General features: G+C 44.0%; 1 protein-coding gene across 2 annotated transcripts in view; it reads right to left on the reverse strand.

The window, feature by feature from the left end:
- MICALL1 (MICAL like 1) overlaps positions 1-25,244 on the reverse strand; it is a 39,864-nt gene extending 14,620 nt beyond the window's left edge. Inside the window, exons 1-6 of one of the 2 annotated variants that reach the window (XM_078376163.1) lie at positions 24,869-25,244; positions 14,494-14,542; positions 8,373-8,514; positions 6,837-6,940; positions 5,781-5,917; positions 3,585-4,153 (exon numbers count right to left, since the gene is read on the reverse strand). In XM_078376163.1, coding sequence (XP_078232289.1) covers positions 3,585-4,153; positions 5,781-5,917; positions 6,837-6,940; positions 8,373-8,514; positions 14,494-14,542; positions 24,869-25,014 — 1,147 coding nt within the window. In that variant the 5' untranslated portion in view covers positions 25,015-25,244. The remainder of the gene's footprint in view (positions 1-3,584; positions 4,154-5,780; positions 5,918-6,836; positions 6,941-8,372; positions 8,515-14,493; positions 14,543-24,868) is intronic. The other variant, XM_020787732.3, reaches the window with a different exon arrangement.
- Between the last annotated feature and the right edge of the window lie 1,725 nt (positions 25,245-26,969).

Here is a 26,969-nt window from a genome sequence, read left to right on the forward strand (position 1 = left end):
TTATATTTATAGGTGAATGCTTGACTCTGGATCTGTGGAGTGTTTTTCAATCCTCTAATTAGGAGGATGGTCTCCTAGTGCCAAAGATCAGGGCCACAATAGATCTCATTTCCCTAGCTATAATTCTCTGACCCAGCCACAGAGCACCCATTTGCAAACTCCATCCCTTTCTTTCCATCCATTCCATTGGCTCAACCTTCTACCATGCTTACACTAGTTGTAGGTAAGCTCTGACATCATGCAAGTGAGAGGCTGGGCCGGGAGAAGTGAGACAGATCATTCTCCCAGCTAGCCATATTGGTTTCCATATCAGCCAAAGGACAGGAAACGTAAGGTTTCCTGTACAACCAACATGGAAACACAGTAGGCTGGCAATGGGAAGGTCAGAGAGCTTGTTTGGTAGAAAGCCATTTTAAATTTTCCCACTAGTCTGTGAGGCACAACTTGTGATTCCAACAGTAGGGAAATATAACACTCTAGATTAGGAATGGGCTGCATGCAGCCCCTTATAGCTATTTTTGCATCCCCTGAATATTCCCCCATAGGGAAAAAAGATCCATAAAAAAGGTCATTTCCCGCTGCTGAGGCCCTCTGGGAGTAGTGTGTTTGTAATAAAATAAGATGCACCCCAAACCCAAACCCACAAAAAATAGAACTGCAATATCCAGGATGATTTGGTCTTGATTGTTTTCCCTATATTTTCTCCTTTTCCTCTGCTAGGGGCTAGTACAGACTCTGGCAGAGGAAAATTGGCCCTCTGATTCTGAAGTTGCCTGTCCCCACATCCAGACATTGTTAGATAACTAATCCCATCATCCTGAGCAGCACAGCCAAAGGTGAGGGCTAACAGGGGCTGCTGCCCAACCACTTCTGTAGGGGCAAATATTTCCTAGTCTTGCCTCAGTCAAAAATACCTTAACTTGGAAGACAAAGTGCTGTACAACCAATGAATATACAGTGGTGCCTCGCATTACGATGTTAATTCGTTCCAGCGAAATCGCTGTAGAACGAAAACATTGTAAAGCAAAATTAAAAAGCCCATAGAAACGCATTAAAACCCGATTAATGCGTTCCTATGGGCTTGAAACTCATCGTCCAGCGAAGATCTTCCATAGCGCGGCCATTTTTGCTGCCCATGCAGCGAGGAATCCATCCCAGAAAACAGCGGGCGGCCATTTTTTTCCCCTGCGGCCATTTTGAAACCGCCGATCAGCTGTAGGAAAATCATCATTTTGCGAGAATCTGTTTCCAAAGCAGGGAACCAATCATCGCAAAGCGAAAAAACCCATAGGAAAAATCGTTTTGCGATCGCTTTTGCGATCGCAAAAACTTCATTGTTATGCGATTTCATCGTAAAACGGAGCGTTCGTCTTGTGAGGCACCACTGTACACATGTTTTTAGTAATTGTATGTGCAGTATTTGTGCTCTGCTAGCATAGAATTTGGTTATCTTGACACAGAAGGAATTTGAGAGTGGCATGCAAGAATACATATAAACCAAGCTAGGGAATGTTTTGCCTAAGGCATGGTTCTGTTTGAGCTGCTTGTCAACCTGGCCCCAGTCAGACTAAGGGGTGCAAAATTAGCTGGAAGCTGCTTGTGAAAAGGAGGCAAGAATATCTGGGGAAACTCCCACACTATAGATGTTACTGTGGTGAATGGATATACAACACTTGGCCCATTCTGAATACAAATACCAGGGCGGGGAGAGAATGAGGATCCCTAGGCAAAAATTCTTTCCTTTTATCATTCAAGTCTGTCGAGAGGGAACCTGTGGCCCTCTAGACGTTAATGAATTATGAATATCATCATGTCGTATTATTGGTCAGGCTGCCTGGGCCTGATTAGAACTGGAGTCCAATAGCATCTGCACTGTAACAGGACCCTCAGCCCTGATTAAAATTGTACTCTTTTGCACAAAAATGCTGAAGTCCAAAGTTCCTCTTTTTTTTTTACCACCTTCCTCTATTTACAGCAATATTTGGTGGCCACATTTGCTTGGTGTACTCTATTCATATACTGTACAAGTATTTCTCTAGTAATATGTGTCTGGAGGAGAAAAGTTATTTTCCCCCCTTCTACAGTACCTATTAAACAAAAAGGCTCAGGGCTCAGCAAGAAATGGTGGCTTCAGGGCACTCTCTGGCGTGCCCACTTGACAGATGAGGGGCAAGTTCAGAGCTGTGCATGTAGCCCCCAACAACACACTCCCATCTCCCCGCCACATCAAATGTCTAATTTATATATAAAAAAAAAACTTCAAGGATATGCAGACAATTTTGTTGTTTTCTCCTCTTTCTCCACTAATTTAGGTGGGGGAGAGGGATTCAAAACCAGGTGATTTCCATCTGTGACACACACACACACACACACACACACACAGAGAGAGAGAGAGAGAGAGAGAATTAAAAAGGCAAAATGGAGCAGCCCTCTACAGGCAAGGCCTGGGTACATGTGGCGTGGACGTCCCCATCCTCTAAGGAAAAGGATAGGCAAGGTGGGGTAGCCCTTTTTGGTGATGGCCCCCTGCCCTTCCAACACCCAACAGTGATGCTTTACCGTCCGTCAAAAGTGTTTTCAGCACAAGGTTTTTTATCTCAGGCATTTTAGGAACAGTTTTAGTATCTCACAATTAGCTCTGCCTCTACCCTAGGTCTCCAGCTGTTTCAAGGCGGCTGTCAACCTGGAGGAGGCCTCTGTGCCTAAGAGCTCCTCTGAGCCCATGGTCCATGCACCACTGGCCTTGGCTAGGGATAATGGTAGCTGTGATCAAAATACACAGGGGAAACCAACGTTGGGAAAGGCTTTTTGAATCATTGGTTGTTGTGGGTTTTTCGGGCTCTTAGGCTGTGTTCTGAAGGTTGTTCTTCCTAATGTTTTGCCAGTCTCTGTGGCCGACATCTTCAGAGGACAGCGCTCTATGCTCTGGATTTTTGAATCACTTAAGATTTTTGTACTGTTTTGTACCTTTCTACTGTTTTATCTGCTGCAGGTTTCACTTTTGGTTTTATACTTTTCTTAAAAAAAGAAAACAACCACCACTGATGGGTGCAGTTTTCTCTTGCTCTGTATTCCTGTCATTCTTTTACTGCTAACATATATTTTATGTTGTTAATTTGGTCGTACACCATCCCAGTGAACTTAGGTTACTGGATAGTCTAGGAATTTTAAGAAAGGGGGAAAATGCAAAGGGTGGGGGTGAGGGCCGAGAAAGATTCCCACGACAAGAATCTGGAAAAGTTACTTTTTTGCACTAGGGTTGGGCATGGTGGCTGTAGCATACTGGCTCCTGTCATCCCCCAAAAATAACTTTCTCAATGTCTGTATCTGTGTGAGAGCTATTGCCACTTAGAGTAAGCAGTCTTGGGTTTCACAGAACATTGATCACCACCAATATACAGATATATTTTTCAGGAGAAAACAGTCTTGTCATGACGGCCATGCCAATCTCCAAAAAGTGTAACATCTATTTAAAATACACGTGGCCAGATCTGGCTTTTGCATCAGGCTGGTGTCAGTCCAATGCCATGAAGAAGAAGAAAAAAGATCAGTTCCTTGAACAACTTGTACTCACGTTTCCTTACCATTGACCAGGCTGGATCCTGGCTCACTGGAGCTCTCGCTGGACACACTGGCTCGAGGCTTTGGAACAGGGTGGGAGTTGGGTGGTGAGAGGGTTGTGTTGTCTGTACTTTTTCGGGGAGCAGGAGTGGGGCGGGCCTCCTTGAGCTGCTCCTGTCGCACGCTAGCTTTCTCTTGGATGAGCAAGGAGGGTTTGGCTGGAAGAGGGGGCCTGGGAGGCATCTGGCAGCAAAGCTCTGAGACGGAAGTGAGCATTTCATTCTTTGGCTGGCCAAGAGGCACCTCCACCTCAGTCTTTGCTTCTCCTCTATCATCTGTTTCCCTCCCAGTTTTGTCCAGCTTTTCTGCGGCTGAAGGGCGACTCTCTGGTACTCCGTTCTCTTCCTCCACACCCGGACTCACTACCCCAGGGTCTCTGCTTTCTGCCACGGGCTGAAGAACTGGACTTGGCCTGCGCTCAGTTCTCCCACATAGGCCCAGCTTGCCGCGATGTTGAGTGCACACAAAAGTGCCCGCTTCAGGGCCAGGCTTGTAGGACCCAGGAAGGAGGGTGCTGGAGCATTCCTTACACCTGCCAGGAGTGCAAAACAGAGCATGTTACCCCAAAGGTGGAATCACAGCCTAAGCTTGGGGGTGTCACTTTTTTGGACTACAGGTCCCATAATTCTCCAGCCATTGCTGGGGGGAGTCTGGGAATTTTAATCCAAAAAGTAATATTTCTAAGCTCTGACTGAGACTTTGCAATCACAGGAATACTTAGAACAACAAGGTTTGCTAAAGGGCTCATGGCAAAATCCAAGCAAAGTCATGAAGCTTCTCCACTTCTTTGTTTCTCTCAGTTCTCTGTGCTGGGTTTAGCAGGAGACAAAATCTCCATTCCATACACAAGCACATGACCCAAAAACATGCTTATTTTTTTATGTACCGGTAAGTTAAATGCAGTACTAGCAGGTGGGGATGAAAACAGTTAGATGTTTAAAGTTTGTATCTTGCTAAATGTTTAAACTAACCTTGCTTTGCAAATGCTACAGGCAGACTTTGGAAATCATGCAGGGACACATTAGTCCGGTTGCTGGGGATGGAGCTGAGGAAAAGGTGGAGCTGGGAAAGGACATCATTCAGTTTTACTTGTATTCTGCTACGTCTCTCTTCCAGTTGCCACAAGAGCAGATCATGCTCTTGCAGCAGCAGGTCAAAAATCCACAGCTTGAATATATTTTAATCACAATTTCCCTGACTTTCCCTGACCAATTTCCATTTCCCTGACTTTCTAGAAAGTGGCAACCACATATCTGTGTATGTACTGGGGATTTTGGTAGAAAACACAGCACCCCATGAGTAGAACTATCAACCAGCCAAGTAGCATTTCCATCCCGTCTTACGCCTGTCTCAACTGCCCTTCAGCAGGGGGTTAACGTTCTTCTTCATTCCTACGTAATTATTCCTGTGCCAAGGTTTCTGGAGCCAGAGACTAGCTCTCTGCATAAAAATATATCCAAAGGCAGATTTGATACATCTTATGTTTCACTTTTTAATGACATCAATGAGCAGGCATAATATGAGCACACATTTTTTCCCCAGAGTGGAAGTGCATAAACTAAAACAATGAAAGCTGGTCTAGAAAGGGTGCCCTTTCCCCAAGAAAACAGATCTGCAATTCAGTCCTTCTAGGTCAGGGGTCCCCAACCCCCAGTCTGCGGTCCAGTGCTGGTCCATGGCCTGGTCCAGACTGGGCTGCGGAGACAGATCTCCCACCCACCCCTGCACGCACACACTCCCCCCCCCGCACAGCCCCTTCGCGCATATGCATAACTGCACAAGCACCCCCAGCCCTTTGCACATGCGCCCCACCCTTCACATATGTGTGAGAACCCCCACAAGCGCCCCCCGCCCGTTCAGGCGTGCCCCCGTGCCCCCCACCCATTCACACGAGCATGGGGGGTGCCCCGCCTTCCCCGCACACGGATCCCGTCCTTCCCCAACCTTTGCCTCCACCACAAAATGTGGCTAATATGGAAAGCAGGCCACATATTTTGATAACAAAGTATCAGCTGTAACGCGACCAAAACAAAATATGAGGGCAATATGTGTTCATGATTCAGCATGATAAAAAGACCGTGCCTGGTCAGGAAGGCTGGGCCTACAGAGAGCAGGTGGACAGTACCTGTTTTCAAGGGACTTGGGTCAGAAATGCTTACCGGAAGCACTGGCGATGGTAGAGTTTTCCATCAGCCAGATAGCGCTGCACCAGGTGAACGTGTTGCTGGCAAGCTGCACATGTGCTGCTAAGCGTGGTACGCTGAGGTTGCTCTGCCAGGCCCTCGGCAACATCATCCTGAGGTAACAAGAAGCTGGGGTAAAAATGCTTCCAAGGTTGGAGTAGTAGCAACACTCATTATTTGTAATCATTGGCTATTCTGGCTAAGGCGAATGGGACCTACAGTCTATCAACATGGGATGGAGGGGAGAGGCATGTTGTCCATTGTTGCCTTAAGCCTTAACAGGCCTCAGTCTTGTACTGCCTTCCCCCACCTGGGGCTCCCCAGATGGTTTGAACTTCAGATCCCTGAATCTCTGACATTTGGTCAGACTGGCTGAAGCTGACAGGCATCAGTCCGAAAACATTTAGAGCACACCAGTGTAGAGAGGCTTGTTTAGTAAAACAGAACCGCAATCCTGACTTCACAAACCAAAGAATACTGAGGCTCCAGTCATGTCTTCCCTAACCTTGTGAGCCTCTAGATGTGCCAGATATCAAACTCTGATCATCTCCACTGCCCCTATTTAGCTCTGTGCCATGCCTGTACCATGTATGCACCATGCATGACTTCTAATAACTCCCACATTTTTATAGTTGCAGACAGCACAAACATGATCTTTATCAAGCTCCTAGTGAGCACAAGGGCTGCATTTAGTTTTGTCAGGTACAAACACAACACATATGGTCAACCCTGCCCACCACACCCTCTCAGATGTTGAACCATTGATTACTGATTGACTGATGGGCTGACTGCACTTTCAGATTGCTTTGCTACCTTTATTTCTCTGGGTGGTGTACAAGACATTATAAATACAAAATACGAACAGTGAGCTGATGAGGAGAGAGAAGAAATCATACAATCAAAATAAAATCAGCAACACCGTCTGTTTTGAATCACTCTGTTTTGGAGTGTATCAGTTCAGAAGCCAGAACTAGAGGCAGCTTTTAGAGATCTACCGAATTTATGTGCCCTGGTTCTTAGCAGGCTAGGTACCTGGGGTGCTGACGTGGTGGTCTCCAGTACAGCCACAGGCCCCTGAGTAGGCTGTATGGGTGAGGACGCAACCACTGGGCGCTTCATGGGTGGGGGGATCCGAGCTGCAAAGACAGGGGGGAAAAAACAGGATCAACCTATCACAGAACTGGAAATCAGAGAAGAAAAGATGATGTAGAGAGTCCCTGGTTTTCCAAGGCTCAACAGAATGAACTAGCTTCTCACACTTTGAGACTATCCTTACTTTGTTACTAACTTACAGTGGAAGAAACAAAAATTGGGGGCTGGCATGCAAAGATTGCATGCTTTTTCCTCCTCCAAGATTTGTCCTAGTTCTCTTATACTTCAGAGCTCATGTGTTGATCACCTAAATTTGTCTATGCAGTGAGCAGCATAAGAGCATTAAAGCCATAGGGAATTCCAAGCAGAGCCTTAGAAAGTAAGTTTTGGAAGACAATATCTGGAATACACATATATTCTGGAAGTTGTCATCCATTTATTTATTCATATTATTTATATGCTGCCTGTCTCCCTATAGGGAACCCAGGAATAATTCAGCCAGCATGGCTGCTGGAATTCTTGAAACTGCAATGTTCTGGGTATTTGCACATTTGGAGAACATACATTTTGAGTCCACCAAGATCTGTATCCCTCTAAACTCCGTGCCTCCATTGCAGGGTGCCATCTTCCTGGCTCTGAGCTGGCTTTTTTGATGATAGAATAATCTCTTCATCTCCACTGTAGAATTGACATGTCTTCTCCACAGCATTTTACCCTGTGCTTTCCTTGTTGAGCTTTTGGCACCAGACAAACCCTGTTTCACTCATTCAAGCATTTTAACCTGCTTCTCTGATTATATCTTACAGCTTATGCTCTGATGCTCTATTCTGAAATCTGGAACAGAATAAAACCTCGTTACTGCACTATATTATGTGCCTTTGGAGTGGCTGATTTTCTTGATTTTTGTTGCTGTTATTCTCATGTCTCCTTGACAGCCTAGGCTTCAAGGAGACTTGCCACTGTAAATATCAATCAGTCAATGAATACCCTGCTTAGATCAGCAGTTTAGGTATCTGGTGGCAGAGCCAGAGGTTGGGAGTTCGATTCCACACTGTGCTTGTGTAGCCTTGGGAAAGCTGCACAGTCCCAGGGCAACTCCAGAAGGAAATGGTCAACTACTTTTGAGTTCTCTCTACCTAGAAAACCCTGAAAAGGATCACTATAAGTCAGAATTGATCTGACAGTACATTATTATTACTATTAGGCATCTACGTATCATAAGAAGCAAGCATCCATACCTATTGATGGATGCCCCAGTAGCACACCTGAGCTTCCTCAGCTCTGACTGGCACCGCATCCTGGAGCATGAAAGCAGCTGGAGGAATCTCTCCCCCCCACACACACACAGTTTCCTTAACCCAGTGCAAATCAGAGAAGGGCAAATTAGCCAAATCTAAATAAAAAGCAAAACATTTTCCTCAAGGTAAGTCAGAGTTGATGGTATCAAGTAGGGTAGCATCACCATGGAGCTCTCACCTTGGCTGGGGTTATTAAAATAGTTGTAATACTGAGACACATAAGTCATGACACTGAGGCAGTCAGGGACCTTCATGGAGACCATGTCGCTGGGATCCAGCAGAGCAGGGATCCCCAGCTCCTGCTCAGCCACCTCAAATGCCTAAAAAAGGAAAACACTTCAGAAGCCAAAGTTGACATAAACAGACATAAAATCATACATGAACGCGAGAACTTTGGAAAAGTTGCCTTGTTATAGTACATATCCCAGAATCTCCCAGCCAGCATAGAGCTCACCATGCCATCTGCAGAATTCTTAGAATTTGAGACCAAACATTTTATACATTAAAATATAACCATACATATTTTCCAAGCTCCGAAAGTAGCAACAAGGGAAAATTTATAGTGAAAAAGAAGGAACCAACCAGGTTGATGCACACTAGGATCCTGTGACATCGTATCACCTCTTTCCCTTTTGGACACTTTTGAAATGGAAGGATGGTTGTTCTCTTCTAATGTTTGTACACAGTGTTCTTCACAAGTCAGTGCACCTGCCCCAAGATAGTCCTTGGGCAAACCCTCTACTGATCTGGGAAATGGACTTCCTCTAACACTCTTGTGTTGGCTCCATGTCTCAGTGATATGTCATTTCTACAATCTCCTCCCATTATTTCATTTACCATATATTGTACTGTATAAATAATACAAGAAAACATCCCAATTTGCTCTGAAAATCATCCTCAATTGTTACAGAAAGACATCCCTTCACATATTTTAAAACATGTTCTCCTAGGAGCAATCTACTGAATAGGAGCAGTCTAAGCTTTTGCTACACTGCAAATCTATACATAGAAATATATTTCCACATATAGATTGCTGCAGTTGGATGAAAACATTTACTCACAAATCAGAAAGCCACTATTTAATCGTTAAAGTGTTGGATTAGGACCAGGGAGATACTGGTTCAAATCCCCATTTAGCCACAAAATCTCACTGGCTGATATGAGGTCAATCAACAGCTCTCAGCCTGTAGTCAGTATAAAATGGAAAGGAAAATCATGCTCACTGCCTTGAGTTTTTGCTGTTAGGAAATGCAGAACATCATCATAATAAACAGGTCACACAGATTAAAGCTATTATTAAAGAATTGTCTTCCTCTCTGACAACATCCTGTCTTTTTCCTCGACCCTCTTCAGTCCTTTGAGATGTGGCCATGCACCTCAAAACGCCTCCTTTTCCCTCCCACCATCTCAGTTTGTCCAATGGCCCCACAAATTTCTGCAGGGGGGAAAAAAACGCTTTCAGAAAATGTTGAGCAAATTAACCCCATTTGAACTGAAAAGTTAGCAGCAATAACACCCCCATCAATGCAAGATGAATATCGACAAAATGAAATAACTTCAGCAAGCTGATTTTCTGATTTTTTTTCCCCAGTCATGAACAATTAGCAGGAGACAAACAAAAAAAGTGGAATTAAGAGAGATAATAGGTCACATGAGAACAGGGACTATTAGACAGCATGCTGGGCTCTGACCAACTCTCAGCTGCGCCACAGACTCACTCAGCAACCTTCATTGAGTCACCTTCCTTCACAGTTTGAGAATGCTACTGTGATATTAAATCACAGATCATGTTGTGATCAACACATATTGTTTGTTTTTCTTGCTTCAAAGGCAAGATAGCAAAGCAGCCAATATCAAATAAATAAATGCTTCAATCAATAAAATAAAAACCTGGCAAAATATGTATGGAAAGGAAACTGGGAGATATTAAATATACGTGAATAAAAATAACACTATAGGAGAGTGCATCTAGGAGACACCCCATAGTCCCATGTAGCCATGGACAGGATTTCAAACATGGCACAGAAACTACAGTGTCACAATCTTGGTGATGTGGAACACATCAAGGAGACTTCTGAAAGACCTCATGAATGCATGAAAATGGCAACACAACATTTTGCTTTTCCATCAGACTGGAAACACAAGAGTTACCTCAGAACTAGCTCATCCCCAGCCACAACTCTGCAATTACATCAGTGCTACTCTATCCAGCCAAGATTATTATTTACACTTGCTTGCTATCTCAGACTGTCCGCAAAGGAAAATCTAAGCATCTTCTTTCACTGCTATAGGTAGGTGTTTCCACTGGGCTGCAGGTTTGCCACCCAATACCAAATCTTCTGCTCTACTACACAGAATCAGGCCCTCTGGGCATTCCTTTTTTTCTTTTTCTTTTTTTGAAAAATAAAAAGCAAGTGAAGAAAAACTTCTTACCCGCTGAATTCATAGCAGAGTCTGAATTGGGAAGTGTGAATTAATCCTCAACCCACCCACGAAAGGCCTGCCAGATTGTTGCACCCCCACTGTCCACCCTTTCCCCAGCTGCTAGAAATTGCTCAGAGAACTAACTGAAGCAACAGATGACCAGAACAGGTTAAATCAGCAAGTACAGAGGATGACTTAAATCAATTACACAGATTAATTCATAAAACCTTTGCTATACTCTTTATTTTCTCCTTCATCTAGGCCTCCCATAAAACATAAATCTCCTATCCTGTATTAATCTCATCTACGTCTCAGAAACATCAAAATGATAGCTCATCACAGTCCACATATCTTGTCCATTAGAGATAACCAGAGGTTGGAAACATTACTTTTTGGACTTTAATTAACTCCCAGAATCCCATGCTGGGGAGCTCCAAATAAAAAATGCACATTTCCAAATACTGCAGATAACTGAGAGCTCCGCTAAGATGCTGGACTCAGTTTAGATCTTGAAAGCCCTAAAAGCCATCTTAGAGGCCACCTGTCTCATTATGAACCTACTTGGCTTCCAAAATCCCAAGAAAAAGCTCTCTTGAGAACACCAACAGTTGCAGAGGTCCATCTAACTGCACATGTCGCTCTCAGATTGTGGAATGCATTCCCACTGGAGGTGCACACTGTGTCCATCCTCACTCCTTTTAGGAAGATTATGAAGGGCTTTTTTCCAGTCCAGCCTTTTAAACTGTTTTGATTATACAATTGTTTTAATAGTTCTTTGTTTTTAATGATGTCCATTAACCACAGTGAATGCTAATTCCAGTGGAAAGGTGGAATAAAAATGCTGCAAGTAAGTAAGATGAAAAAGGAGTATTCTTGTCAGAATTTAAGGACTGAGCTGCAGAACTTGGATAACGACAATGACAACACCACCAACAACAGGGTGTGATACCCGTGAACCGGGTAGAGAGGTGATGCTAGGAGTGCCGTCTCGCCCCAAAGCCTCCGTGGGCACGCAGACAGCTCCCAAGCCATTCCCACCCCGGATGTTACACCAGTCCGTAGATACAGTAGACTTGGAGAAGGGAGTGAAGGGGTTAAGCATATCTACCCAGACTCCTCGGGTCTGGGCAGGGAGGGGGACGAAGGACCCTGAGGAGGGAGCAGCCGGGGAAGTCAGTTACCGGACGGCAGGGGAAGAGAGTGGATGGGAGTGGGTATCTATCCAAGACCCCTGGTCGGGTAAATGGGAACAAGTCTGCCTGACTAAACAGGAGGCAGAGGAGAGGAGGAGGAATGAGGCTAGAGTCCGGCCCTCTTATTGGGGAGAAAGAGAGACCCGAGAGTGGCGTAGGAAATTAGTGGAGGAGAAGAGAAGGGTAGAGAGAGAAAAGGAGGAGAAGACCAGATGGCATCTGGAGGAGTTGAAGAGACTGGGTTATCTCCAGGACCCTGGGAACAACCCGGGGCAGAGACCTCCATACCCTGGGGATACACAGGGTTCGAAGAGACGACCCCACTACTAACAACAGAGAGAGAAGACTTCGATCCCGAAGAACCCTCACAGGTTCAGGCTGGTCCATGGGCGTTGAAGTCAAGTAACCCGTTCGACAAAGATTGGGTGCCCCTATATGAACCGTTACTTCAACAGGAGAAGTTTATTCCCAAGTTGATTGACGTTTCTATCCCGTTACCCCAGTTAAATAAAGAAGACAAATGGTTCAGTTCAAATGTGTCTACGGCTTTATTTGGGACGGGGGAGGTGAAGAATAGCGGACCCTCACACAGGGCTTTAAGGGTTCACCCACATGAACACTACAAATTGTCATCTAAGTCAGTGGTCCCCAACCTTGGACTTTCAGATGTTCTTGGACTACAACTCTCAGAAGCCTTCACCATCATCTCTGCTGGCCAGGATTTCGGGGTGTTGAAGTCCAAGAACATCTGGAGGCCCAGGGTTGGGGACCACCGATCTAAGTGATATGTACATTTAGATTATCACAGTCCCTGTGATGACATGCCAGTCCAAGAACAACAGTACAGCATCTAATTTATTGTGCCACATTGATAAGGCATTAATGAGCTGTTAGTCTCGGACTAAAATCCTCCCTTGTTGGAATCATGACCCTTCATTGGATTTTCACAATCCTATCAATCTTACATTAAAGTCAATTCTACATGCTTCAAAAGGACCCACTCTCAAGCGGACATGCACAGCATTTCTGCTTTGCAATGCAGAGGATTTTGCAGTGAATAATTGTTTCCCTTTTTGCTGAGGCTGGAAACTCTGCGACCATAATCCTTGTCCAAGGAGTGGTGTGCCTATATGGAGCATTGGGGTACAGTATAAGAGAAGATGAAATGCACACAACTTTCTGATCAATGCAGAACCAAGTGTGCTGCTCCAAATACATTTTTCTTCTTTTGAAAGGGATCCCATAAGCATCTAGAGTGGTCCTGACCCGACCAGATAGGCGGGATATAAATGAAATAAATAAAATAAAAAATAAAATCTTTTCAAGGGTGAGTTTGATAGGTCTGAGAAAGGGGTGACTATATGGTTGCTGTGCATTTCCTAGCACAAGTCAAAACGTAACAGCATCCAGAAGTTCTGGAGAAGGTATGTTTATTATTCAGTTTCATTAACTGATATGCTTTGCTTAAGGGTATACAGTGTCTGCAAGGGAAGAGGCTGGGAGCACAGTAGATATAGTTGGTTTTGCCCTAGTGACCTATTAGTTCTGCCTCACCAATTACCATTGCTCTTCACACAGTACTCTAAAAATGATTTCCAAAGAAGTAGTCAACGTAGTCTGTTTAGGCATATTGGCAACAATAAAAGGGTAGAGCAGAAGAAAATTTATTATGGTTGTTATGCTGGCCACAAAGACTGGCGAAACGTTAGGAAGAACAACCTTCAGAACATGGCCAAAGAACCCGAAAAACCCACAACAACCATTAGATCCTGGTAGTGAAAGCCTTCGCAAATACAAATTTTATTATTTCAGCATGAGCTTTCTTAGATGAAAATCTACTTCTTCAGACATACATACAGAACTGGTAGCGAAATTTTGGGCGGCATGCTACAGCAGGCAGACGAGATAGCTCAACACTTAGACCTTGGCCATACATCGCTATATTTGCTGCTTTAGACATTCTTAGCTGTTTTTAGACATTTTACCTTTTGTATGACTATATATGCCACTCTCCTCAACGGTTTACCTTTTATCTTTTAGCAGTTTTACTTTTTATCCTTTTAGCTTTTTACCCTTTTTTATCCTTTATTTTTACCTCTTGTATGAGTTTGTAGAACATTCTTGTCTATGAAGTTATGTATTCAATTTTGTATGGCTCGATGCCGTAATAATAAAATGTATGTATGTATGTACTTCTTCAGACACCAGACTTCAGACTGACAAAGAGAATTTGGATCCATGTAACTTCAAACTGAAATATTCTTAAAATATTGGTAGAATTCTACTGGTGTTTCCATAAGGTCTGCATAACATGCTAACTTGGCTATGCCACCAGGTGCATGACTAGGCTCACAAGTAAGATGCACCCTGGCACCCCATCAAGCAGCCACAATTAGCCACAGCAAATTACAGAAACCTTACACTAATACCAATAGGATTCTTGTCGGTAGCTTTTGAAAGAGCAGAAGCATCTCAAAAGGCAGAGTGCACTTTGAGCATTACAGAAAATGAAACTTAAGACAAATTTGAGAATAAGTTTGGGATGTAGTTTTCAGATATAGTACTTGGTTGCCGATATTACATTTTTAGACATGTGGAATCATTCTATCACTGCTGAGACTAATCTGAGCCAGGACTGCATCAGAATTAAGCAAAATAATAAAGAACAAGGCAGGGACTCACCAGGCGGTTGTTCTCAAATACATTCTCCTTGGAAAGTGAATTAAAATCCCTGCGAAAAAAACACACACAAAACAAACAAAAACAAAATATAAATATCACAGGAACAGCAGGCAGTATGATCCTACCTCTATCAGATCATGCACAGACATTCCTCATTAGGGAGGTAGTTCAAAGTGTCCCCCTCTCCTTCCTTCCTTCCTTCTCAGCAGATAATCTTTATAGTTCAGCAATCCTTGACACTAACAGACAGGAAAAGTTATGGATTTTCCAAAAATACAAAAAGCAGAAAATTATGACTATAAAGGAACCTCAGTTACAGGACCACCAATGATAAAAATGGCAGAGATGCTTTCAGTGAGAAACTGCTGCTTCACAAAGATACCATTCTACACCACGTTCTCAAATAATGTCTGTGCAAGTTACTTAGGAAAATTTCCAATGAAGTAGGTTCAAAGTCCAGGTCAGTTCACAAAATATTTCTGTCAAATGAGGGATATAGTAGGAGCAAAGGAGTCAGATAAAGCTTATCTAGTCCATTCTGACTATCTATTTTGTTCCCACAGTGTCCTACCCTATACCTCTGGGAAGCACATAAACAGAACATGAGGGCAAAAGCTCCCTGTAGTCATGCTTCCAAGCCATTGATATCCAGAGCAGTAGTGCCTTTGATCAGGGTGGATTTGATTTAAGTCAAATTGATTTAAATCATGATCTTAAAAAACCATGATTTAAATGTTTAAAAATTGTGGGTTTTGACGCTTTAAATTATTTTTTTAAATTCAACCATGATTTAAATCTATTTGATTTTTTAAAAAAGATCATTAATTTTTATCCACCCTGCTATGACAAGAGGAGAGGGAGGGGACAGACAGCTGTCACAAAGTAACAGACAATGTTCATAAAAAATCTTTACAGCTTGTTGTGTGGAGAGGTGTCAACAAGCTGGGACATGGTCTACAAATGCTTGTGCTGTTAGACATGCATCGTGATAGGTTATGATGGCATGCGTTCACTGCAGCTGTCTTGTAAAAAAAGCAGAACCTTTCATTAAGCAGGTCCAGGTCCCTGCGATGAAAACAAAGATCACCTCTACTTCATATGGGGTGCACACAAGTAATATATAGTGGTACCTTGACTTCCGAATGTCTCCACTTACGAACATTTCGAGTTACGAATGGCTCCGGTCGCAAAATGTTGGATCGACTTGCGAACGGAGCCTCGACTTCCGAATGAAAAAAAACCTTTCCTGTCCTTTTTTGACTTAAGTTCATCTTAGGTCAAAAGAAGAAAAAAATTAAAAATTTCTCCCCCTAGTGATAGAGTATGGATTAACTGGCTTTGCATTAGTTCCTATGGGAACTAATGCCTCTACTTGTGAACAGCTCCTTGACATAAGAACGAAAAACAGCCGGAACGGATTAAATGATTTTCAATGCATTCCTATGGGAAATTTTGCCTCGACTTACGAACTTCTCGACATACGGACGCCGTTCCAATACAGATTAAGTTCATAAGTCAAGGTACCACTGTAATTATGGATGAGGCTAAATCACTTTTCCTTCCACTTCTGTGTACCTCATCTCTGGAGCAGTTCCAACACTTGTGCACAGATTTTATTTTTAATTGATCTTGTTCTCACGCTACCACTGTACCAAACCTACGAAGGACCAATCATGACATTTGATTGTCCATATTTCCTCTGGAAATAACACAAAGCACACTTCAGAATCAGAAAATCTGACTGTGGCTGCAATCCTACACAAGACCCTTCTCCAACCTGATGCTCTTCGAATTTGTTGAGTAACTCCAACCAGCATAACGAATGGGAAGCACCAAGGTGAGTAAGCATATGCATATTTACATGGGAGTTGACCTCAATGCTCTTAATTTTTCATACACAAAGACATAGGATCAGTCTGCACCTTTATTTCTTTCTCTGTGCACCAACTGATGTTACCGAAGAGCCCATATTACAAAATGATGAACCTGATCAACAGATCATGCTAGGAAGAATGCCTGGTATCACATATTCCTGAAATGCAGAAGCACCCAAGAGATATAGAGGCCAACAAATGTTACATGTTCGTTTTTCAAACAAACTATGTAGAAGAGGCAGGAAAAATCACAAGTGAACAGTAAGTAGGTCTTATTTTTACCACCATAATTCCAGAAAGACCACAAGTTCCTTCTTATCTGGTTTGCACACTTCCCAGTAAGGTCTCTTGCAGCAGAACCTTGATAAGAAGAGCAACTGATTGGGAAGGGCTGGAGTTTCAGCATAGCTACAGCCCTTCTCAAAGAACCTGCAAGGAGTTAAAGAATAAGGTAGATGGAGTTCAGGCATTGGAGAGGCAAAAGCAGGTCAAACTAGGCTGAGAGCTTTTCTGCAACAACCTTTGTCAGCAACTAATCTTCTTGGACGTGGTGGTGTTGCGGGTTAAACCACTGAAGCCTCTGTGCTGCAAGGTCAGAAGACCTGCAGTCATATGATCGAATCCCTGTCACTTGTCCCAGCTCCTGCCAACCTAGTGGTTCGAAAGCATGCAAAATGCAAAAATGCAAGTAGATAAATAGGTACCACCTTGGTGGGAAGGTAAACGGTGTTCCATGTCTAGTCACACTGGCCACGTAGGACTGTCTGTGGACAAATGCTAGCTCTATGGGTTGGAAACAGATATGAGCACCGCTGCCTAGAGTCGGACACAACTGGACAAATTGTCAAGGGGAACCTTTACCTTTACCTAATCTTCTTGGACAGAGTGCTCTGAGAACACAAGGAGGGAGCAGAACTTGGAAAAGGTCCATTTTTTGACCGTGACTTCCAAAATCGGAGCATCCATGGTGAGTGCCAGGCGATTCTGTGAGTTGTAGTTTAGAAAAGTGACTTTTTCAAGCTCTGGGAAGGACAGCTGATAAGAGAAGCCGAACTCCTCTAAAGTGCTCTACTGCTAAATTCTGCTAGCTCAGTAAAACCATCTTCCCCTTCTACAGCTAGGCAGCAAAGCTACAGAGCTAACTTTGGCCAAGAACCTCCGCTAACCCTTAGCAGGGAAAAATGCCCTTTAGATTGGGTGTAGTACAAATACTACAAATTCACCTCCCATCTCTAGCTTATATGTAACAAAATACGGCAGTGGCTAAACACAGCAAATACTGTACATCCACATTCTGGAGACTAGACATTTTATACAAAGACACTACAGTTGGCATGCACAGATGTGCACACTAGTAGGAAAATTTCACAGACAAAGGATATGTGAACATTAGGGACAGGACTTTTGAAATTCTAGGACTTCCAGTCTCACAAGTACCAAGAACCCCTGCAAGGTAGACTTCTTGGACTGAGAGAAGAAAAATCAGAATACAAAAGAGATACCTTTCTACTGCCATTGCTTGTTTCATTGTTGCATCAGCTGGGAAGAAGAGAACACCTCCTCTGTCTCATTGCTTCCTGGGAATCACCCTCATGCACCTTAGAAATGGTAATTCAGTCAGAGGCTTTCCCTAGAGTTTAATGGGTCGCAAGAAGACCCTCTCCATGGTGCACTGGGGCAATTCTCAGGAAACACTGAGATGGGTGGTTGCCTTTCTTCCCAACTGATGCATGCAGAATGAAGCATAGAATGGCAGTGGAAAGACATCTCTTTAGCTTCTAGTTTCTTCTCTCCCAATCCCAGAAGTCTATCTAAGGGATTCTAGACGACTTCTGGGAGTAGAAGTCCTAGAATTCCAAAAATCTCACTCCAATGAACATCCATGTAAAAAGCAGCGGCTCATGGGCAAATCTATGTATGTCTCATGACGAACTGCCCCAAGGTCTAAGGTGCTGAGACTAATGCCAAAGCCTTTGTTGCAAGGAATGTCACAGAAAGCAGTTACCCTTAATAGTAGAAACAAAGTTGGTTCTATGGTAGAAAGTATAGTACTGTACAGTGGTGCCTTGACTTGAAATTCTAGGACTTCCAGTCTCCCAAGTACCAAGAACCCCTGCAAGGCTGGGAAGGATCTGGGAGGGCAAGGGTCAAAACTGCCACCTCCCTTTGCCCTCCCGGACCCTTCCCAGCCTTCCTCCACCACCGTGCGGTCCCACCGGGGCCAAAATCGCCACCCTCTGTAGGCCTCCGGGAGCCTACCTGGCCTTCCTCTGCCACCTTTTCCTAAGTGTTGGGGCAAAAAATCTACCAAGAAGCAGCCCCTTTCTAACCTACAGTTAGATATTTGAATTGCCCGCCTTTTTCCCCTGCCTTTTTCTGTCCATAGGTCAAAACCCCAGCTGCAAGTGAAAGCAAAATTTTGCGGCCAGAGCTGTCCGTAAGTCAAATTGTTCGTAGGTCAGGGCGTTCATAAGTCAAGGCACCACTGTATAACAAAGAATAGGTTGCTGTGCATCACTGAATAGCAAAATGTATAGATAGAATGTAGGAGAGAGGAGATCCGTCATTTTCTGCTTTAATCAAGATCTAGCCCACAAGTAAGGTATTTTGGTCTTCCAGATGTTTTAGACTACAATTCCTGCTATCCATTTTCACCGGCTGTGGCTTCTTGAAGCTGAAGTCTAAAACATCTGAAGTGCCAAATGTTCTTTTCCCCCCTTAATTAGCCACTGATAAAAGGAAATGCTGTTTTACTACCACAGGTAGGCTCACATGTGCTCGGGCCATGCAAGAATGGAGGGAATCACAGAAAGTGATAATGAGGCAGAATTCAGCTTGTGGGGAGTCTACACCTTTAAAACAACATGTCTAGTTCTTCGGGGTGAACAGAGACACAGCACCTGTCAAATTCCAGAAGGGTTATATGAATAAGATTTTCCATAGCCAGGAGGTGGGAGCTTAAGCTCCAGTCAAACAATCTGCCTCTCCCTAAAACTAGCTCGAGCAGAAGTTAGTTAAAATGCAGACTAAATTTTGCAATACACACTAAATACATACTCCACTCAGGTTGCATCAATCTTTTCTCAGTCAAGTCATGTTTAGCAGGAGCTCAACAAACAAAAATCCGATCTCAAGATCTTCATAAGCAGGGATGGGGACTCAAGCTGTGGGGTTTGAGGTCAAGTCGGACTTAAGTTGCACTGGGGACTCGACTCCGTTTCTTTTCTTTTTTTTTCAATGACTTGAGCTCGACTAGTGACTTGGAACCCACACACCCCTCCCTTTTTCTGGGGGGGGGAGCTTGTTTTTAATAGAATCTTGGTGCTGGGACCCAAAAACTTGTCGTCATCCCTGTCTTTAAGAGAATGAGCCAGGAGCACAGGAATACACAAGTAACCAGGGTTTTTAACAGCCTTTTGACTTCTCTATGGTCTAAGCAGCTTTCTTGACCTCTCTAAACGATTAGCTGGAACAACACCTCCAAGATCTTCCAAGTGTAGCCTACACACAACCCCACCCACATCCTATTAATGTGAGCAGCTTTCTAATTACAGCTTAAAAGAAAAAAGGGTCTGCTTTTGATCTGACAAAGGACTGTTTTTCAGGCATTTTCCCCCAGCCTTTGATCTTCTAGCTTCCACACCAAGGTCCAATAAAGAGGCTAATGATTCAACACTCCTGTTAGACAGTTTGTTGGAAAAATCCTTTCTTAACATGCCATGTCCTTGTAAGGTCCTATGTGTCAAGTCTGCAGCCTGCTTTGCTCCACTTAACTGAGAAGCGCTTAGTTAGACCATCTGTTAGAAAAGAGATTTATGTCCAGGATATTTAACAGCCATGACTTCTGCTTGATGTGACAGTCATTTCTGTTTGTTAAAAAGAAGCTCTGCCTCTGCCAAATGCAGTGATTTTTTGAACCACTTGCTTCAGGGTTTATTCAGCCTATATGCTCTTCTAACAGCTGCTTTTTAGCTCCCCAACAGCTGTCACATGCACTTAAAATTTATATGAATAGTTGACAACTCTCATAATGCTTGATCAGTTGCTTCGCAATATCACAGGACAGCTGCTATCTATTCCACCCCTCCTGCAAGAACCTGGGTTTTCTTCACCTGTGTTGACAAAGCCTTGGTTTAGTTGTAAAAGCTTGTTTGTGGCATGGCTGTTGTAGGTACAGAAGCTGATCTGACCAGGTAGACATTGCATCTTCATTTTTAATTTTTTCCCATTTTGGAGAGTGGCAAATGCTCAAGTTAAAAGAATCCGAAGTGACAATTATCATCAAATATACTTAATGATTATACAGTACTTCTCACATAAATCTGCATACATGATCTCAGGTATTCTTTTAGTGGTATTATAAGGTAAGCCAATATTGTTGTTATAAGCTGTCAAGTCACTTACAACTAAAGGAGACTCTAAGAGGACTCTCAAGGAGTGATGTAATGTTGAAGGAGTGATGTAATGTTGCCATCCCATCCCAAATGAATTTCAGTTGCTGAACCCAGATCTTCTGAGTCCTACTTCAATCTTCCATCTACTACACCACAGTGGCTCTCAAACTAGTTATTAATAATATGGTGCAGAGAGGGTAGAGGTTAATGATTAGAGATTATGAGACTCGCTTAAAGTCATCAAGGATCCAAACAATAATCCACTTAAATTGGGCAGATAACTTGTGGCCCTCTTAACACTGTTTGACTGCAATTCCCGTAAACATTAGCTATGCTAGCTTGAAGTTCAGACCAACAACATTTGACAGAACAAGCTGCCTTCTGCAAAAGTCAGAGTTGCAGATAGTCACCCACAACAGCCACTCAACATCTAGAGATGCACTAAAGCATAACATGATTGACATAATCATCTCCTTTTTGCCTACAGCAGCTGTCTTTCCACCCAGAGCTCTCCAGATATGTTGGGAAGATAGACATTGGGGTACAACACAACTGGAATGCACCAAGGGGAAGGAAGGCATCTGATCATAAAGGACATACATACACTGAAGACAAAGATACTTTACCTATCTTTTCACAATATGACACTGTCAAATTTCTATTTTATTGAAGAACCAATCTTGATTTGGTCACTCTTGCGACTCAAAATAATGGAAGGTTCCCACAAAAACAGCACCGGTTCTTCCTCCCAGGCAGCTAATCAGGTCATAAGGAAACAACAACCACATTGCAACCTTATTTTGTAATCCTAGTGACACAGCAGCCTCCCTCCCAAAAACAAAACAAAAACAAAAACTGTTGTGGCACATTACTTACCGTCATTAGATAAATTCTGACTTAGGGTGACCCTTTCCAGGGTTTTCCAGATAGAGTATACTCAGAAGTGGTTTACCGTTCTCTTTTTCTGGGGGCATCCTGGGAGTGTACAGCTTGTCCAATGTGGGAAGTTTTATTTCCCCACAGTCCAAGAACACATAAGTTGGCTCTACTAGCAGGAGGCACAATGGGGAATCAAACTTCCAACATCTGGCTCTTACCTAAACCACTGAGCTTTGCAGCCAGCTTTAAATATTAACTGTTACATTTTCATGCAAGTTTTCATGGATCAAGTGTACTACCTCAAACATAAACTACAGTCCATTCACCACTAAAAATGGTGGCTGAAGTAATTGAAAAACAAAGTGGATCATGTTTGTCTGTCTATAATTCTTCTTAAAGGATGTTGATCATTCTTGCATTCTTTTCTCTGGTGCTTTGTTCACACATCAGATATATAAATAGTAATAAGGAAGGAAGAAGCACACTGAATGAAAAAACACCTCTACCTCTTCCTCTTCCCAAAGATAGGAGGTCATCATGACTGATTTTTGGATGCAGGAGTTTGTGCTGCATCCAAACAAGCATGTCTGCCAGGTTCTCCAGGCAATATGTTGTTCTTTCCAGCACATCTTTCCCCACTCATTTTACCTCTTCATACTTCTAACTTCTCCTATCCTCCACTGCCTCCCGGAGTTGTGTCAAATTCATGCTGGTTGCTTCGATGACACTGTCCAACCATCTCATCCTCTGTTGTCCCCTTCTCCTCTTGTCTTCACACTTTGCTAACATCAGGGTCTTTTATCTTTTTCACTAGAGCCTGTGTCAAAATCCACAATCCCAGGATACTTTGTAGAGTCCAGCTTTGTAGCATTATACAATGAGCATTCTCAAAGTCAACTTTCATACTACTAACTTCAGCTACAACTGAATTAATTAAATAGGGGCTGGGAAAAAATAATACTATTTCAGCCTTCCTCAACTTTCCATCATTCAATGCCATGCTGGGTAGGGAGGTAGCAGTTGTAGTTATGTGGTTTAGGCATCTGACTGGAGAGTCAGAGGTTGGGAGTTTGATTCCTCATTCTTCCTTAACAAGGGCTGGACTCGATGATCCATAGGGTCCCTTCCAGCTTTGCATTTCTAAGATGATAGTCTAAACATCAGGAGGACGGTAGGTAGGGGAAGACTCTGTTACCACGATCATAAGGCAACAAATGTCATCCACTCCTTTTCAGAGGACTTCTCAAACAATTTGCACTACCTGAAGTAGTTCAATCGGTCACAGGTTGTTCATTAAGTCTATCTTCTAAGGCAATGCTTTCAAGCCTTGGGTCCCCCCGCCCAGATCTTCTTGGGCTACAACTCCCAGAAATCCCAGCCAGCACAGCTAGTGGTGAAGGCTTCTGGGAGTTTTACTCCAAGAACATCTGGTGACCTAAGATTGAGAACTACTGTTCTATCGTACAACCAACCTCAGAACTTAATTGTCTAGACTCATTTTGGGAAGCTCCTCAGATATAAGAGAAAATAAGCCAATGGCATTTAAGAGGAGATCAACCAACAACTCCGAGCAGAATAGAAGTGAACAGTACTGAAAATATCTCCCCCACAAAAAATTATTGTGTTCAAGCTGCTCTTTCCAAGCCATTAATAATAATCCTGAATATCAGCTATCCAGATTCTCAATCCTGAAAAAAAGTACAAATTCTCTTTCCTACAGTGGGAGGGATTTCACCTGAACCATCAGGTGTGAGAGGACCTAATACAGAGACTACCTATGGTCACACAGTAAATCTATAGAAAGTTTGCAGATCACTTGAGAAAACTTGTGCTTTATTTGTTTTGCTAACAGAGGGAGGTCATTTGATCAAGGTCAGATGATCAGACTAGCAATGTTCTAACACAATAGTTGTGATTTTCATGACTTGACATCCTGCAACCCAAACATGAATGCTGAAAGCAGCTAAAACTAGACTGAGGAAGTGAACAGTGATTCACAAAACTCAGACTAAAAACAGTGTTAGTCTTCAAGGCACCACAAGACCTTGAAGAGTGAAAGCTAGCTGGTTTAGGTAGAGCCTGAGAATGGAAGTTCAATTACCCATTTTGCCTCCTACCAGTAGAACCAGCCTGTGTTGCCTTAGGCAAGCTGCATAGTCTCAGGGCACCCCAGAAAAAGGGAATGGCAAACCACTCCTGAGTATTCTCTATCAGGAATATCCTGGAAAGGGTTGCCATAAATCAGAATTGACTTGATAACACATGATGATGATGATGATGATGATTATACATGGTGAAAGAGATACCTCTTTGAAAATAGCTGAAGTTTAGCAAACATTACTATCAGCTTTTCAGAATTTTGCTCAGTAAAGGCACAACTCTTACATTAGTAAAGGAAAACTAGATATTGCAACATAAGTTATGAAAGTGTTGTGTCTTAACAAGATAAAAAAGAGAAAATTATTAAATGGTCTGCCAGGACCCCCAGAGGTTTTCAAGTAGCCCATTAAAAATGGTTAACTGCTATCATCAGGCAAATTCTCTACACCCTTAATTATTCTTAGCTACTAAAACTCTGTTTTCAATGAAAGGAGATCAAAGGTGGATCCCATCTCTCTTCCTTCATTGCCTCCCTGTTTTTGAGGGATATACAGGATGACATAGTGTGTTGCAGTGGATACAGTAACCGACTAGGCCACTGGAGATGAGAGTTCGAATCCCCATTTGGCCACAGAAACTCATTGTAGGAATGGAACTGGTAAAACCATTCCTTAAATATTTCGCTTACCTTGAAAGCCTACTAGGGTCGCTATTAGTCGGTTCAGACTTGAGGGCACCTAAATGACTATATAGGATCAGCAGCTATGGAATGGATGGGTGTGACTCAGTGCATACGTTCTTGCTGCCAACAGACCTCCTTCCACGTAGCAAGCCAGGCAATCGGGGTCCCCCCCTTCTCGATATCATTCGGAGGGACCCCCTTATCTCTCGTCAGTAGCGATGATGCCCTCCCCGCCCGCTTCACCCCCCCCCCGGGGTTTATCCCACCACTGCCTTCTCCAAAATCCCCAGGAGGAGCGCTCACGGGCTTCCATTCAAGCGCCGGAGAGCCGTTCCTCCTCAGGCCGGCTGCCCACCCAGGCGAGCTCGGGGCTGCTGGGCCTGGTCCCGTCGCACGGAAGGGCAGAGGGGTGGGGGGGAAAGGGGAGGCGGCCGCCCGGTACTCACAGCAAATCAGGCCGGTTCCTATGGAGGATGGCGCAAAAGGCCAGGCCATCCCGGAAGGAGCTGCTGAGGTCTCGGATCTCCACGCCGGAGTAGCCCTCGCATTGGCGGCGGCACCAGGCCTGCAAGGCGCTGCGCGGACCCGACATCGGGGAGAGGAGAGGAGGTGCTTCCAGGCTCAGGGAGCCGCTGCCCAGGAGAGGACCATGAAGGGGGTGCAGAGGCGAGCCAGAGGTGGCGACCGGGCTGGACGCGCCTTCGACACGGGCGGCTCCCGGACGGGTCGAGGCGGGTCTGTGCCTCCGGCGAGCCCCGTGCGGTTCCTTGCCCCGCGGCTGGGCGGGGAGGCTGCGCTCCGCCGGTCCCTGAGCTCAGGTTCTCTCACCGCCGGCTCCCCGATCCCCTCCTACCCCCGGGGGGGAGCGCCTCCTTCCTCTCCCGCCCAGTAACACCGCCGGGCTCTGCTCAGACCTGTCCCTGCGGCAGCGGCGGCGGCGGCTTCTTCTTCTTCTCCGCCCATGATCCCGGCAAAGCGCCGCGGTTAGTCATCGAGCAGCACCGGGCGAAGCCGCAGCCTGTGGCAAGCCAAGGAGCTGCAGCCGCCTTGCTGAGCCAGGCGCGCTTGTGTCGGGAGGGCGAGAGCTGGGAGGGCCTGCATCGCTCTGCGGCAGTCGCGGGTGGGGGAGAGACGGCCTTCGGCACAGCTCGCGAAGGAACTGTCGTCCCTTGGCTGCTATTTAGGATAGCTAAGTGGAGCCTCCATGTTCAGAGGCAGTCGAGCCACGGAGAACTAGTTCTTGGGGCCACGGCAGAGAGCGACGGTTGCTTTCATTTCCAACTGTTGAGCTTCCGGGAGGCACCCTAGCCTACCACGAGGGGTAAATGTACTGGGGCCAGAACATATGGTTTGATCCAGCAACCTTCACGGCACTTGGTTTACAAGCAAGGCTGTCTGATAATTTAATAATAATGATTTCAGTAACCGTTTCCTTCCATTACACTTCGAAATCCGCCTGAGGTAGCTGGCCGACTCCCTAGTAGGATTGATATATGGAGCAGGCAAGGCCTGTGTACTGCGGTCCCATATTTATTTATTTAAACTATTTTTACCTCGTCTTTCTCCTTAGAAAAGGACCCAAGGCAGCTTACAGCATTTAAAGACAATACTGTACAGTACTGTATATAAAAACAAAACAATGATTATATAAAGGTGGCCTAGGTAGTCATGCTAGGAGTACCCAACCAAAACCACTCTCAAATACTGCGTTGCTGTAACTAGGCATAACCTGGTCCTGAGTCTGCTGCTTGTTCTCTATAAATTGTACATCCCCGGTGCCACACACATATATGTGGCCTAACCCCCTGCACTAAGCTGAGGTAAATAACAAATCTCACTGGACCTTTCTTTCCCCTTGCAGAGGTACCATGCAGGAAATTTGCAGGAATTTTCAACAAATAACTATGAAATTCTTTACACTTAATTTAATATTAATATTATTTTTTCTTACAATAATTACATTACACTACTTGAATTTCTTGTAGCTGCCTGACAACCATAGGTGTGCTTTCTGTCTACCAGTATAGAAAGGTAGGAAGAATAATGCAGGGTGGGGACAGAATTTTGAAACAATGCGTTAGTAATAGTGTTACCTGCATAGTTTAGATTTGAAGATTGATAAGGGCATAGCAATGTTATTTAAAATAATAAAAATACCCTATTTTCCATGTATAGGACAATACTTTTGACTAAAATATTTAGATTAAAAATTGAGGGTCGTCTTATACACGGAAGTAAGGAAGGGGGAAGGGATCGAGGCGCTTTGATCCCTGCTTTCCCCCTCCACTTTTTGCAAAGAATGAAATTTTGGGTTAAAAAGGGGGAGTATCTTATACACAGAAAAATACGGTAATAATTGAAAGATTGGTAAATCATTTTAGCAAAACAGATAATGTCTCTTCTTTAGTTCTAAAATATCATTTTGAGGGGGTTGCATTTGACAGGATTTTCAGCCGCTTTTCTAGCTTGCAGAAAGCTTTTTTATTTTGGAAATAGCAGTAAGAAGTATGTTACTAGTGTATTAATAGCACATAACAATGTAGTATC

Source organism: Pogona vitticeps, chromosome 5, assembly GCF_051106095.1.
Source record: "Pogona vitticeps strain Pit_001003342236 chromosome 5, PviZW2.1, whole genome shotgun sequence".
Classification (NCBI taxonomy): Eukaryota; Metazoa; Chordata; class Lepidosauria; order Squamata; family Agamidae; genus Pogona; species Pogona vitticeps.